Source organism: Acyrthosiphon pisum, chromosome A2 (genome assembly GCF_005508785.2).
Source record: "Acyrthosiphon pisum isolate AL4f chromosome A2, pea_aphid_22Mar2018_4r6ur, whole genome shotgun sequence".
Lineage (NCBI taxonomy): Eukaryota > Metazoa > Arthropoda > Insecta > Hemiptera > Aphididae > Acyrthosiphon > Acyrthosiphon pisum.
Genome location: NC_042495.1, coordinates 42,003,579 through 42,019,488, shown reverse-complemented (window position 1 = coordinate 42,019,488; position 15,910 = coordinate 42,003,579). Strand labels below are relative to the sequence as shown.

At 29.5% G+C, this 15,910-nt stretch overlaps 2 protein-coding genes across 3 annotated transcripts in view; one reads left to right on the top strand and one right to left on the bottom strand.

The window, feature by feature from the left end:
- Positions 1-1,126: 1,126 nt before the first annotated feature.
- The window catches only part of LOC100160523 (adenylosuccinate lyase), a 31,732-nt gene continuing 16,948 nt past the window's right edge, over positions 1,127-15,910 (bottom strand). For both annotated transcript variants that reach the window (XM_029490768.1, XM_008189631.2), the window contains 8 exons: positions 6,091-6,294; positions 4,885-5,009; positions 4,611-4,768; positions 4,168-4,319; positions 3,843-4,060; positions 3,588-3,768; positions 1,583-1,759; positions 1,127-1,517 (listed from right to left, as the gene is read on the bottom strand). In XM_029490768.1, coding sequence (XP_029346628.1) covers positions 1,428-1,517; positions 1,583-1,759; positions 3,588-3,768; positions 3,843-4,060; positions 4,168-4,319; positions 4,611-4,768; positions 4,885-5,009; positions 6,091-6,294 — 1,305 coding nt within the window. In that variant the 3' untranslated portion in view covers positions 1,127-1,427. The remainder of the gene's footprint in view (positions 1,518-1,582; positions 1,760-3,587; positions 3,769-3,842; positions 4,061-4,167; positions 4,320-4,610; positions 4,769-4,884; positions 5,010-6,090; positions 6,295-15,910) is intronic.
- Positions 8,982-11,272, top strand: LOC100169413 (ryanodine receptor-like). Its single transcript, NM_001162843.1, is given in 3 exon segments — positions 8,982-9,295; positions 9,768-9,974; positions 10,441-11,272. Coding segments are annotated over 3 exon segments (483 nt in total). The 5' UTR covers positions 8,982-9,244; the 3' UTR covers positions 10,666-11,272.

Below are 15,910 nucleotides of genomic sequence, written 5' to 3'. Positions count from 1 at the left end.
AATAAGGACTATAGAAATAATAGCTTAATTTTAAAATAAATCAAATTATTTTGAATTTTATAAGTCACCATGAATGATTATGTTTTTGAATTACAACAAAATAATACAACATAATAATCATACAAATTTGAACTTAAAATGTCCCCCTAGATGTGGAAGCCTGAGTGCATTTTGCACTCCCAATTGTTGCGGCACTGCGCATAGAATGTTTAATTGCTATCACGGACTACTACACTAGTAGTCCGTGATTGCTATAGATGCTTCCTCAATTTAAATATTTTTTTCATGGCTGTTGCCTGTGAGAACTATGAGTAATTATATCTTAGTGTTTAAGAGATCTTTGTAGATACACGTATATTACTTGCTATAAATCATGTAAGTAGGTATTAAAATTCAACAGTATTAAACAAGTATTAATTATTCAATATCTTAAATTTTCTTTATACTAACTATGTAATACCTATTATATGCGTTGAATAAGGGTCAATTATAGATATGTTGTTTAGGAAGGATGAGGAGCGGTTCAATGTTACCCCAGGGATGAGGGCGAATAATAAATTATGCCTAAATGTACTACTGAAGAATTATACATTATTCTTTTTTTTTTAAATTTCATTAATTAAATTACCAATTTACAATTATCAACTTCAATATTTTTGATTAATTAACAAGTGGTTAAGTAGTACCTACTTAAAAATAGTATATTCATTGTATATTTTAATTATTTAATTCCTAATAAAAGCTTTAATCCTTTCATTTAATCATAACTATTAAATAAGGTTTTATAGGAATTTTCTTTCAGTAGTACCTACATAGCAGTAGTGAGTAATCTCTATTAGTTACAGCACAACAACTATCAGATTATAGTACGATAGAAAATTATAGAATGGAAGATAACTTAAATTTATTTGCGTTGAGTTTCTTTAATAGTTTAGTATAACCTTCATTAATAATTATATTATTTCTTCAATTTTAAACAAATTGTCTGATTATTATTAAACGTAATTTGTAATTTTATTTACGTTGACCGAAATAATACTAGGAAAAAGTAAAGACAAATTATGTTTTAAATTGTTGTTTGACGTATTATAACTTTTAAGGTACTAGGTATAATAATATTATTATATAACAGAAACATATTATATTTAAAAATTTTAAAAATATTTGGTTAAATTTGATATTGATATTTTGTTCAATAATATTTAATACAATTTTCCTATAACTTTAAAATGTACCATGGGATTTTAACATAATATCTTCAAGTTGATTACATTTTAAAGGGGAAAAAATGAAAATAATATAATTCTTTAATAATTTTGTTATTAAAACATAAGGCTACAATTTGTTAATTCACTAATTTAAGAGTGTAAGCATTTGAAAGTCTAATTTTTGGTGAATTTTAGTAGGTATTTAAAAAGTATTGTGATTTAGATATCCAATTTTGTAGCTGTAGTTTTGATTTTGGAAATGTATTTATTGACCACAGGCTGTACTTCTTCTTTTAGAAAATGTTTTACCTTTAAACAATCAATCATGTTACTAAAGTTTAAATAAACATAAAATTCATTGATTGGATATTTACCTGATCGGGTGCACACCCAACGAAAGTAGATGGATCTAAAAGATGAGGTAACTGATCCAAAATTGGTGCAAAATATGGATCTTTCACAATTCTATCCAAAAGATCATTGTCTTTACCTTCTAGACGAACTGTACTAGCTGCCTCTAGTGATAAAACTCTTATTTTTTCATGGCACACCTAAAATTTGTTTTTGTATAATAATACAATTTGACAAAATACGACAATTTTATTTAGATTGTAATATCAACATTTTTGAAAATATTTTTGTTCTATTATTAAAAAACTAAGGTTTTTAGAGTTCTTGAGATTAACTTTAGTCTGATCACTAAAAGACTATGGACCACACACACAAATGATAAAAATGTGTAAGACTCAGCAAACAATTACCTCTCCACGACTTAATGATGATACATAGTAAGTTAAAATGAATGGCAGACCCCGTCACATGGATTGCAATCATTACAATAAAATGTGATTATGTATAAATTTACACCAATTTAGAGCAACAGGCGGTAAAGTAGGCAGGCTGATAGATGTTTGTGTGTTAAGCAATGATGAGTTTTCACTTGCCGCACAGTCCTTGTCTCTTTGTGAACAGGCTATAGACATGTATTCTCTAATAGTTTAGAGTACTATTGGATAGATATTATTAAAACATGTGTCAATATAAATATTATATAATATAATATACCTGTTTCAAAAGTATATTTAAATACAGTCGTGAATTTATAAGAGTACAACTATTTAGTCTTATAAATATATAATATAGATTACATATTTCCAGGGGTGGACTAGGCCGGTGGGATACTGGAATTTCCCGGTGGGCCACTGCTCAAAAATAATTTGTTATTATTATATATTATATACATTATATATTTATATCAAAATATATAAATAATTTATTTTGTATCATAACGTGTGAGTGCGAAAAATTTAATATAATTTTTATTAATATTTCTTTTATTACGTATTATATTCACTCCTATGAATTCAGTTATACAAAACAACACAGGCCGATAACTTACTGTCAGAGTTTTTTATTTGAAAATATTAAATAGGATCTGATTATCCAGTTCTATAATAAAACACAAAATATAACAAATATACATATCTTAATTTAATTTAATATTCATTTAAAATTGTCTTGTTTTTTAATGCATTTAAATCCTCGCCCTATTTATAACTTAATCTGACATTTATTATACCAATTGATTAATATATCCACATCTAGTCCGAGAGTATATTTTACTTAAGACCCCAGCAAACCCTATTCATTTTCAAATATAATATTATTGATGGGTAAATAGGCTGATAGCAGCGTTTCTCAAACATTTTAACATCGCGACCCCCCCCCCCCAAAAAAAAAAAAAATAGGGAAAAATAAAATCAGTCAACTCACAACCCCACTCCCTTATAATAAAAAAACTTTAAAATATAAACCAATCTCAAATATCACATTACTTTATACTTTTTACTTTATTATTCATAATTTATAGTGTGTTTCGTCCCCATTCATGCAAAGTTCCCTAAGTCTAAAAACATGAGTTTAGATACCTTAGCAATTTTTTCAAACTTTAAATATATACCAAATGGCAAATGCAATCAAATTTTGTTTTTGTTTGTTTTAATTGATTTTCTTTTAAGCAAAGTAATTATTTCTGAATGGTTAACATTATGAAAGAATTACTTATTATAGTTAAGAATTAAAATATAAATTATTAAGTTGGACTTAGTGTGTTTTGCGTGTATGTAATCGGTGACCTGGCATAGTTTTGTCATATCAATTTTACAACACTAATAACCGATAAATACTATCGGCAATAGTATTCAATTTTTAAAATTAAAATTATACCTATATATGGTATAACTATTATTTAAACATGTAGTAAAATAAATGAAATTATCAATTCGGTGAATTCCATACTAAGCCATGGCTGGTGAATGATTGGGTCACATTTTGTACCAAAACCAAAAATATTTATGTTTGTGTAGTGTCTGTATTTACTTGTCTATCTCCTCCATGTTTGACCATTGCGATGATGATGTTTTCTGTTGCCATAAAGGGTAAAACTTTCTCAATATTTCTTGATATCACTTTCGGAAATACAGATAACCCTTCAAGGATATTTTGCAATGTCAGCATTATACTGTCTGCAGCCAAAAATGCTTCTGATAAACACAATCGCCTAAAATTCCAAAAACATAGTTTAAAAGTTTTTTTTCAAAAATAATTGCTGTACAATCACCATTTAACACAGACCTATTTGCGCTGTCGTCCAATGTTCGCTCTAACCACTGTACAGAGGCAGTAGACAAAGGATTGTTAACTAGATTCATAAGATACCGAGCAATAGAGCAAACTCTTTCACTTCTCATTGGATTTTGTTTATAGGCCATTGCACTGGAGCCTATTTGAGTGGGTTCAAAAGGTTCTCCGATTTCATTCATACCGGCCAATAGCCTCAAGTCTGTACACATCTGTACAATACATAATACATTTATATTATTATATATTTTTATCAGAATAAAATACCTATAACTTGTATAATACTTAAGGATAACCTTATAATATTACTTTAATATACCTTATGGACAGCAGCTCCAAGAATGCTCAAGGATGAAACAACTTCTGCATCAACAATTCGAGGATATGTCTGACCAGTGACAGAGTATGAAGCTGGGAATCCGGCGAGCCTTGTTACCCTGTTATCCAATTCTCTAACTTTTTCGTAGTCACCTGTATAACATTGAAACATTATGGGTATTATATATATACAATACCAATTGATAAGTAGTTATATTATATAGTGCAAGATTAATCAGGGAAAATTTTTGGGTTTAAATTGTTTACAATAACTGTATCATTTGTTTATAAAAATGTATGTGTACAAAATAATAAAAATTTTAGTATATTATTATCATTTATATTTATTACTTATAAATGTATAATTCCCATTTCCCAGCATTAAGTATTAGTGTAATGTGTATGCATGTATAAATAGAAGGCAGGAGAAGAGTGATAAATTACCATTGAAAAGTTGCAAGAATGATGCTTGGGTGCCTGTGGTTCCTTTGATACCGCGAAACTTGAGGTCAGCACGAATACGACTTATGTTTTTTTCGCACAAAATCAAATCCTGTAACCAGAGACACGCACGTTTGCCGACTGTGGTGAGTTGAGCCGGTCTGAAAATAGAAAAGTACAATTATTATGAAATATTTTACTTTATAATTAAACTTTAAACACACAAGATTGTCTATATATTATAAGTATTTATAATTTATATAGGTAATATAATTACTGAAAGTGAGTAAAACCCAATGTGGCCAAATGCTTGTGTTCATCCGCAAATTCGCCCAATGTTTTCACGCAACCGGCCAGTTTTGGTAACAGTATGTCGAAAGCGTCCCTTAAAACTATCAGGTCCTATGAGAAAAAAAATATTTCCAGGTTCTACAATTTAAAATTTTCAATAACACCGTTGTATGTAACTGCTGGATGAGGCACACAGAAAATTAGTTCATTGGGTACAAAATTAATTGAAATTTTACTCAATATTCGTATAATTATAGTAAATAATATGAACATCAGAATCAGGATTTTGCAAATCTCAGTAGGTGCATTTGCCTGAGACACCATATTACCCAAAGTCTGAAGTTACAAATAGGTATAGCATAAGCCCTAAACTTCTAGCTTGTGTTGAGGTAGTAACTGGGTCATGCTGGCCGCTGGGAATCATTCGCATAAGGCATACATACATTGGAATTATTCAGATTTTCTGACAAGTATTTTTTGTTTACCCACAGAATTATTAAATTAAATTGTTATAGTCTATAAGCTATAGGTATACATAAAATAAAACTGATGTTTAAATTCAACTTATATGTACCAAAGTACTAAAAATAAATTCTGCTTTGGAATAAGACATTAATACATTCATCGCTCCGCTCAAAATCTAAAACTATGTAGTAATATATAAAAGTAACTCTAGGACTCAAATTTCGTTCAGGCCTAAATATTTTTGTAAATAAGCTATACAGTTTATAGGTTATAGGCACAACCTAAAATTTATAAGACCAATTTTTGTATTGCCTTACAATAATTCAAATATGAACACCAAAAAAATGTGTGTTGATGTAATGCGGGTACATTAATATATACGAACAGACTTCAGGACGATATACCTACACAGTACACAGTACCACGGGACTTCATAAATCCATATTATAAATTATAATATAATATTATCATTAGGCCGCGTATAAATCACGAATTCCATTGCACTTATTTACTATAATTTCGGCACAGAATTGTATACTAAATGGTTCAGCCGCACAATGTGTTACTTGCGATCGTACTATACTATATATTATATAGCTATATTTTCGAATAATCGAATTCAACCACATAGACTAAGCAGGGTATACACAATAATATAATATGACCTATGTACGACTCGACGCCAACTTGAGCAATAGATAGTGCGGTCACCCGTGTTTGGACTTACGGCGTTGTCTCCGATGTCGCAGGAAGTGGCGCCCAGGTGAATAATAGGGCCGGCAGTCGGACAACACGCGGCATACGTGTGCACATGAGCCATGATGTCGTGTCGGGTGAGCTTCTCTTCTTCGGCGGCCGCCGCAAAGTCCACATTGTCTACATTGTCACGCAGCTCCTTTAGTTGTTGGTCGGTTATGTCCAGTCCCAATTCCTAAAATCGTAAAAGCCGTTTGTTATAAATTATAATTGACGACAGGCCGTGTATCCTACATCTGTATACAGAAGCGTATAATTCGATATAGGGGTATATTATAATATATACCTAATATATACATTATGTGTGGTACGTATAATTACGCACTGACAAAAATACATAAACTCCTCTTTAAGTGGTCCAAAGTACCCACCTATTAACTTTGCCCCTCCAACAAAAAAAAATCTATAAATGCATTATGCATCGATAATGTAAATATGTAATAATATTTTGAGTTTTGATAAAGATAATGTAGGTATATAATGTATATAATTCTCCAAACTACAACAATGTATAACCGTATGAATATAATGTTTCAATTTATTTGTCGTAAGCCATGTAGTTGCATGTATTATGTTTAGAATATAAGATTGTGTACCTATATATGGAGCTTAACATAGCACTTTTACAACGCGTTATTCCGTTCATCAGGTTATTATTTTAATCTTAGTGCAATGTTGCCAAATATTTATTATTTTACAATTTAATATAGCTAGTAAAATAAAATAAATCCGTAGAACACTCGACAGTCCAGTACCTAAGCTGCCAACAAATGTACAATAACCAATTTCATATAGTACTCAACCACCAACACCTATAAGTTACCTAGGTATAGAGGAGTTATTATTAATGGAAATATAAATTGGAACAAAGGTAAAAATATTTTGAAGTAGGTACCTATTTATTTTCTATTCACTTCACTAATCCAATGAAAATGTTTATTTTTACGTCTTATACCTACACAATATTTAACATTTTTTTAATTTTTTTTATAAATTTACGCTGTTTAATTATTATTATATGAGACTGATTATTGAGTAAAAATGTTTACATTTTTAAAACACTGTGTTGTTTTGAATATTGTATAGGTACCTACCTATAATTAGGTAATTATTTATTTGACAACGTTGGGAGCCAATTTAGTACACAATTATATTTTATTTATAAATTCCTTCGTTATTCGACAATCGACTAAAATCCGCAATCATGTTCCCAAAAAGGTAAATAATGTATGCAATCAGGTTCTACCTGATATAATCTTAAATAACTAAATAGTGATATGCTGTTTGTAGTGACTTATTTTCCACGAGATGCAACGACTACAACACAAAATGTAGAAAAAACCAAAATTACGCTCTGTTAACAGAAAAAAAAATGTGTAAAAAAAATGATCTTAATATAATAATAAGGAAACATTAAAAGGAAAAACATCAAATACTATAACTTTCTATAGTTATTATCCTATATAGACATAGTTTTTATGTCCACACAAAATGTCCAAATTTGTTTTTACGTATAGGTAGGTATACCGTATACAAACTATTATACACAATAACTATATAAAATTACTATATACAAGGAGTGATGCAAGATCGTATATACATATACCATACATCAGAATACATCTGAGAGTCTGAGAAATCCGTATGAGTACAACCGAAGACCGAAGTATGATGCTAGAAGTATGAAGTTTGATGTGCACGCGTATGTAACCAAATACATTTGTATTGCACGCACTGAGGTCATCCGCACGCGTTATAAACGTCACAAACTATTTTATGCCACCCGAGACCTGAATATCATATTATATCATCGTCATTCGGCGGGTCATATATTTAGGCATACAATACGTATATAGGACATAGGTACATGCAATATTAATGTAATGTATAATTAGGGCTGTATATCAGGGGACTGCGAGGAAGGTCGCAATTCCCCATTGCTTTGAAAAAATCCTTATGGCTTATATAGAAAAGCATGTAGGACGTAGGTATAATATTATATTTGTATATTATGCATCGAACACGCATACAGTGTTCTCCATACTCATTTTGAACCTTATGGCAGGGCCATTGATAATTTTGAAATGATTACTAACATATTAAGTGATTAACATCATAAAGTGTAAACCATAATATAGACAATATGGTATTGCTTAAAACTATAAAAGTTTCTTTCTGATTGGACATTTTCACATCAAAGAATCCGATATTGTGTGATTTTTTTTTATCATTGATCACCCATCCATTAAAAAATAACGTTCAGTGTCACTCTGTGCTAATATTTAATATTATTATTATAATAATATATACCTATCATATATAATATAGACGACTATCACCAAAAAGCCAGACAAAATCTAATATTGATGCAAAACTTTTTTGGGTGCGGCACAGACTAAATTCCAGTAACTCGGTATAAGTATTTCATGTAATATATGCATCATTATTATAGGTATGCATTACGCACTCATTTTTATAAACTAAATGCGATTTAAAACGCAAACATTGTTATATTATTGCTTACTGCGAGTGTTCAGTGTTAACACGTTACACAGGCATAAAAACCTATACACGCGGTATATGATATTATATACGAATATATGCCTAGGTACGGGTACCTATATATTATACAATACGTATATTTATTAGGTAGGTACCGGGTACGTAAATATTTTCATGCTTTTTCTTGGGCACACAAATATCTAATCTGCTATTTAATCATTTTTACACACACATACACATAATATCAAGTGCTAATACCGACAAACCTGTATCAGAGAGAATTTTGAGTGCCCACAATACATATACGTATAATATTACTGAATATGTGCCCAGCCCATCCTATATATGTGACGTGCACGTAGTATAGTGCGTTCACACGAAACCACCGACGATAGGTATGGGTAGGTCGTCAAACACACCGTCATAAAGATAACGCGCGAACGTGGAGAGGCGTAAAGCTCTCATCCACCGCGTTCAACGCATCGCGCAATCGACTGCAGTGGCAGCGAACTGCCGTCAGTGGCAATATACCTAGATACTTTGTGTATGCGTGCGCGATTTGTCACACAACGATTACATTGTTATTTTATATATAGACATATAATCACTGGAGCGAATTCGCGATGGTCAACATAGCAAGCGTGGGCACGGTGGTCATCAAAGTCGTGAAATTGGTAAGTATACCAGTTATTACCGCAGACGGTAACATTATATGTCTTTATCGTTCGTACATAAAATATGCAGTGGCGTTGCAAAATTGAAATTCTTCAAATAATATTCCACCCTTTCACCTTTCAAAACCTCGATTAAGACATTTAGTATCATATTTTTAACTATACCTGTCGTAGAAGTAAGTAATAAATACTTAATTATATTACCCATTCACCATCACAACCCCCTCCCCCCCCCAACCAATAAAAATAGAGAGGCGGATGCACCTCTCGATCACCCCCTTCGTCGAATACATTTTTTAAGGGGCCGGAGGCTCATTATGACGACATATTATGTTTCAATTGAACATGGCATTTCAGTATGGGCAATATTATGATTTATAGGGACGCCACTGCCATACGAATTACACGCAGACTGCAAGTTATACTATATTTAGGTACTATCGCGGCCCATGTTAATTAAATATATATATAGGTGTTGAACATAATCATTTTGGTGCTGTACCGGACCGGGTATCGCGGTGGATTTTTGGGAGTCGGCGGAACGTGGAACCTGAACGAAGAGAAAAACCCGGATGCGGAAATAGTCGCTTCCGGCGTGTTCGTCGGTTTCTTCATCTACACCGTCGTGATTCTAATATCGTACGGGTTCGGATCCAACCACCAGAAGAAAACCCTAGTGGTGAGTGTACATATTAATATATATATTACACATTAATTGTAGAAAAAATGACAAATTGTTTGTACTTTAAAGGTTATCCATGATGACTAATTTATCGATCCCCTCCCCTTTTCCACAAAAATACAGACTTGAGATTTCAAATCGCATTCTATAAACAAATTTGTTATTTAAATTTTAAGTCATCACAATTTTTTATGAAATGCTATTACATATCTTTACTTAGGCATTTTTACCTTCGTCCTTCATATTGTATATATATTTAAAATAAAATATCATTAGAAAAAACCTGATAAATATAAAAAAGAGGAGCTATATAGACAGAATATACAATATAATAATATAATAATATTGAATTCTAGAAAGAACTAAGTTTATTTTTTTTAGTTTTTTTTCGATCAAAGGGATTTCACTCGCTGTTTCCATTCGTTTTGTGCTACATATATACTTTTTTTTACTCTTTTACTAGGATATAATAATGAATTTCGTCGGCATGTTCATGTTTATCGCCGTCGGCGGTATAGCGCTCCACTATTGGATTGGTTATCAGAACGAAAACAAATACATCAGCGTAACTTCCGAACGTGCCATAGGCATCACGGTGGGCGTGCTGTGCGTTATTTCCGGTGCAATTTACCTGGTGGACACCGTACTGTCGTTTATACATTTTGCCAGAGAAATGGAGTTCGATTAAAAGGAGCGACTATGGCAAATTTAAGTTAATTTAAATATATAGCTATACTTTACACAAAAGTTTGACGGTTTTGCTCTTCGAGTGCACAATTAAACACACACTATTTTATATTTATATTATGTATGTATACACTGAAAATCTGTCTGTACAAATATAATATATTGTATACAATCCGTAAGGATATAACCGTGAAATGTTCACACGAGCGGATAGTCTACATGCATGCATGTGTGTGTGAATACAACAGTGTTATAAAACCGTTCAAACATATAAATAATATAATATGTGCTTTGTGAAATAATATCAAATAATTAATAATTAACTTTTTTTCTACTCATTATATACCTGCTACTATACTTACTTATTTAAACCTAACGGCATTCCATCCATATATAAGTTATAATAGTGTTTTGTAAATATAAATATTCTTATAATACCTATGTAGTTATATATTTATATAATATGTTATATTAATAGTTAGTTAGTTATGTTATAATTATATTTAAATACCATGTATAAGTATAAATACATTACCCCAACGATCGTTTGTATTTAAATACAGAATTAATGTGAATATTTTTTTAATACATATATAATATCATATATATATTAATATGGTCCTATTATTATATACTTATTATCCGCATTCGATATACACTCAATTGATCACGCTCTAACCACAGAAACACTGATTTTGAAATACTACAATATAACAAACGCATAAAAAATATTAGGATCACTGTATGGAAACGTTAAACTTATACAGAAGTATCGATGTTTGGTAAAAAAAAAAAACCGTGTATTTAATCTGTAGTGTTGTAATATTTGTTTTTCAATTGACATTCATTAGTTTTTCTTGCGTTTGTTTTCGAGACAGCGATCATAATATTACTTAAGTAGGTATAGATACTAAGATATACAATGGTATGAATAGTATAAAATAGTAATTAATGAATAGGGTTCGGATTTTAAGGCAATATAATCAACAAAAAAAGCAATTAAAATGTAAAAAGGCAAACAAAAAGCATTTAATTTATATTAAAAAGCAATTACAAATAAAATGTACTAAAACATTAAATAGTTTGTGTATTGTATATTTAACTAGTGTTTATTAAAAAAAAAAAAATCACTACCATGTACTTAGATAAACTTTAGTAAAACGTTGACGGTTTGGGCTTAAACTATTTTTGTACATAGAAAATGATCTTTCTACGTCCACGGAAGTATTATCGGCCCCGGACTAACGAACAATTTTGAATCTATAGTACATACTATACACGCATTATGAACATATTTTAATATATAGATAGGTAGTATGGATTCTTTTATAAACGTTAAATTAATTAGCCACACCAAATACTCGATAAAGTATTTAGCGATATCGATAAATTTCGCCGATAATAAAACCCATTAAAAATAATTAACTGCAGACGACAATGCAATCTTCAGAAAATCTTATCGATTTGTACCGCTAATACATAAGTCGTGAATAGATCTATTAAATCAATTGAAAATTAAACACAATAATAGCATTTATAAGTGAAAAAGTCAAAAAGGCATTTATGAGTAAAAAAGGCATAAAAAAGCGAAAAAATTAAGTACGTTCATCTTACATGTTAAATGACACGCATGTTTATATAAAAATTATTTCTCTATTATTATTATTATTAAAAAAAAGGATTTTGCTTTCAAATCCGAACCTTATTATAGTTCAATATATTACCTACAAAATCAATAAAAGGAGAAAATATTATGTAGATCAAAATGTCAGGTTAAAACAACTGGAAATCGTTTTGAAATTAACGCTTCACTGAGTAGGTATAGGTCCTAACAATAAACAATATAAATATATATACGCCAAGGACTATGGGTCCGGAAGGAGTACCGGAGGAAATTGCCCCCAACACCGCTATAACAAATATATTAAAAAAACAACCGAGTAAAATAAACAAAATGTGTAAAGCAAAAAATATTGTATTTAGATAGATGTATATGGAAATCAAAAGTTTCGTAAGCTTCTTATTAATACGATTGTTATGATTAATACATTGAAAAGTTATTGTTTATTTATGAACGTACGTAAATGATGGTGATGATAATGTATTTACGTATAAAAAAGTAGGTACCTTTAGTTAATTTGGTAAAGAGTTATTAGAAAAAACAATATAGACACTATAGTTATAATGTGTCTAACTTATTCAAGTGTCTCGGATCTGGTTAAAAGACACCCAACATGGTCTATAAAATACAACATTTTTTAAAAGAAGTAAAAAAAGAAAGATCTCACATTTTTTCAGCACGAATTTCTAGAAATAACTAATCTTTAAAATTAAAGTAACAGCACAAACGTAAGTCACCCTTTTATTAGTGTAGGTAATAAATAAAACGATTGTAAAATAATCACGAGTTTAGTGTAATATATATATTACTGCACCTATATACATGATGCATCTATATACCTAATACAACATACAAGGTATATGATATCATTAACTGATGAACACAGACACATTTTTATTGTTTACATAATATTATATTGGTGTACTGATAAAAAAAAATAGAATATCAGTAATCCAAATACAGGATAGTATAATAAATATATATATATATATTTACGCGCGTGAATATTAAAGGTAGGCTTATATGTATTATTATTATTGTTGTTATTCTAATTATTGTAAAAGATGTTTTGAAGCACATGAAAGATTTATCGACTAATGATTACTATATTATATTATACAGTAACTACCTAAAATACACACATGCGGTGTAGGCGGTGTCACTATATATATATATAAGAAGTAATCATACTACATATAGTAGTTACATCGATTGAAATAAATCATATAATTATAATATTGAACTTTAAATATATTATTTATTATTATATTTTATACACACCGTATAACGAGGTAAGTATAACATCTATGAAGCATTATTAATAAATTCATAAATTCGTGTGCAAATGTAACATTTTGATTCATTGGAGTTGCTTGATAACTTACTGAAGGTTCAAAACAACAATATTATGATAATATTACATTATTTTTTATTTGATAAAATAGGTATAATTTATTTTATGAATATTTAAAAATATTTAGGTATTATGACAAACAAAGGCACATGCTGTTGAGGGACTTTAACGAATTAGGTAAGTATACACATAATAATTATGATACTTATACAATCACAAGAAAAATCCTTCGTAAACTACGTGTAAAAATGGCTAAGTAAATAAAAATGTAAGATCTTTAAGCATTATAAAGATGTGATATCATGAATAAATGCTAAGTATATTGAATTTAAGTAAACTTATATATATTACTATTAATATTTATATACTATTCTAAATAATTCCTCGCCAAGTAAATAAATTATTGAAACAAAATAAGTTTATCTAAATTCAATATACTTAGAATTTATTCATGATATCACATCTTTATAGTGCTTAAAGATCTTATATTTTTTTTTTAATTAGCCATTTTTACACGTGGTTTACGAAGAGTTTTTCTTGTGACATCACTAATTTTTATCGTTATTAAATATTGAGTATTTACACAATAATCTATAAGAACGGTTATATTGTTGGTGACATTGGCAACGCTGATGCGACGACGACGACGACGGCTACCGTGATTCTAAATTTAATATATATTTCCATTAACAATTTCGCACTTTTTCATTTATAACTTCATTTCTAAACGTACGATTCTGATGATTTTTACAAAAGCACGTTCTACACGATATTTCTGATTGTTTTGTAGTTTACTATGAGTTAATTGATGCATTAGAAAATTAGTTATGTCGTATAACAAATTTACCTGTATTTTACACAGTTTAAATAGGCAGCCCCTGCTTCGATATACACACAACGTCGTGCAGTTATTATTTTTTTTACTTAGCTAGATATACACAATACACATCGTATTTTAATAAACAAAAATATTATAATGCCTACCTATAATGTTATTAAGGTAATTTTATGGAGTTGCTTATACGCCACACACGATTCGTGCAAAAAATTCAAACGATAACGATGACACAAGAAAAAAGATTATGACTATCAAGGTATATATTATGCATATTGCATATATGTATGTATATATATATAATATATTATACAGTCAAATGAATAATATTCCTTTACATAAACGAGCGATTAACAGACGGAACGTTGTAGTAGAAAAATAAACCGACGAAATTCTCACGCAATAATCAAACTAGTGAAAAAAAACATCAATAATAATTGAAAACAAGAAAAAACGGTAAATAATTGGCGAAAACGATTAGAAAATCAGAATATAGTATAAACCTGCAATCTACATAGACACAAGCAGCATAGAAGGGGCTAATACAAATCCGATAAAAACCAACGAAAAGTTTTTATTGACGTTAAAAGTGAATTCAGTAAGATATGTAAATATAGGTTAACTGCCTTTACTCCAGAAAAGATATTTAGTATTTTTTATTTAGTTGGGTAATATTACATAATCATATATATTATATTATTATGTACCAATTTAAATATATTTTTTAAATTATTTAATATATTTTATGTATATATTATATTATAACTATAAGCATATATAACTATTTCATATTTGGAATTGATTTAATGTTCAAGTTGGCAGGTATAATAAAACTTTATTCATAAATAATGACATAGTGATATTTAGTGGCCCAGCTATATTTGCTGTATGTGTATGTACATAAAGTACTATAGTATATATATATTATTTACCCACATGGCCACATTCTGCTTAAACTTTAAAAATTACTGAACAATTTAAACTAATACCTAATAGATTTTATTTTTATGATTAGAGAAGTTAAAAAAAATATTTTAATTTATATGATAATAATTAATAGCGGTTCTTCTATAATAGTGATCATTAAAAAACAATCTTTTGACTGCCGAATAAACAACAGAGACACCACGACTCTGCGTGCAGTATAGAACATAATATATTAAATAACAAGACCAAATTATATTAACTTTAAAGCAAGGTGGGCAATTGCCCTACTTTCTGGTGTTAGGGTCTGTATATTTGATTGGCCTTTTTTTATGCTTAGCTAACTACACCAACAACAAATTATTACCTATACATTGTAAATATTTATTTTTTTGTATGTATTGTATTTTACATTAAATGTAAACATTTTTTACGGAGGAATAAATTAAAAAAGGTGGGTAAGTGGATTACAGCTCTGCTGTACAGTAGGTTACAAGTGGGTCACTGTATAA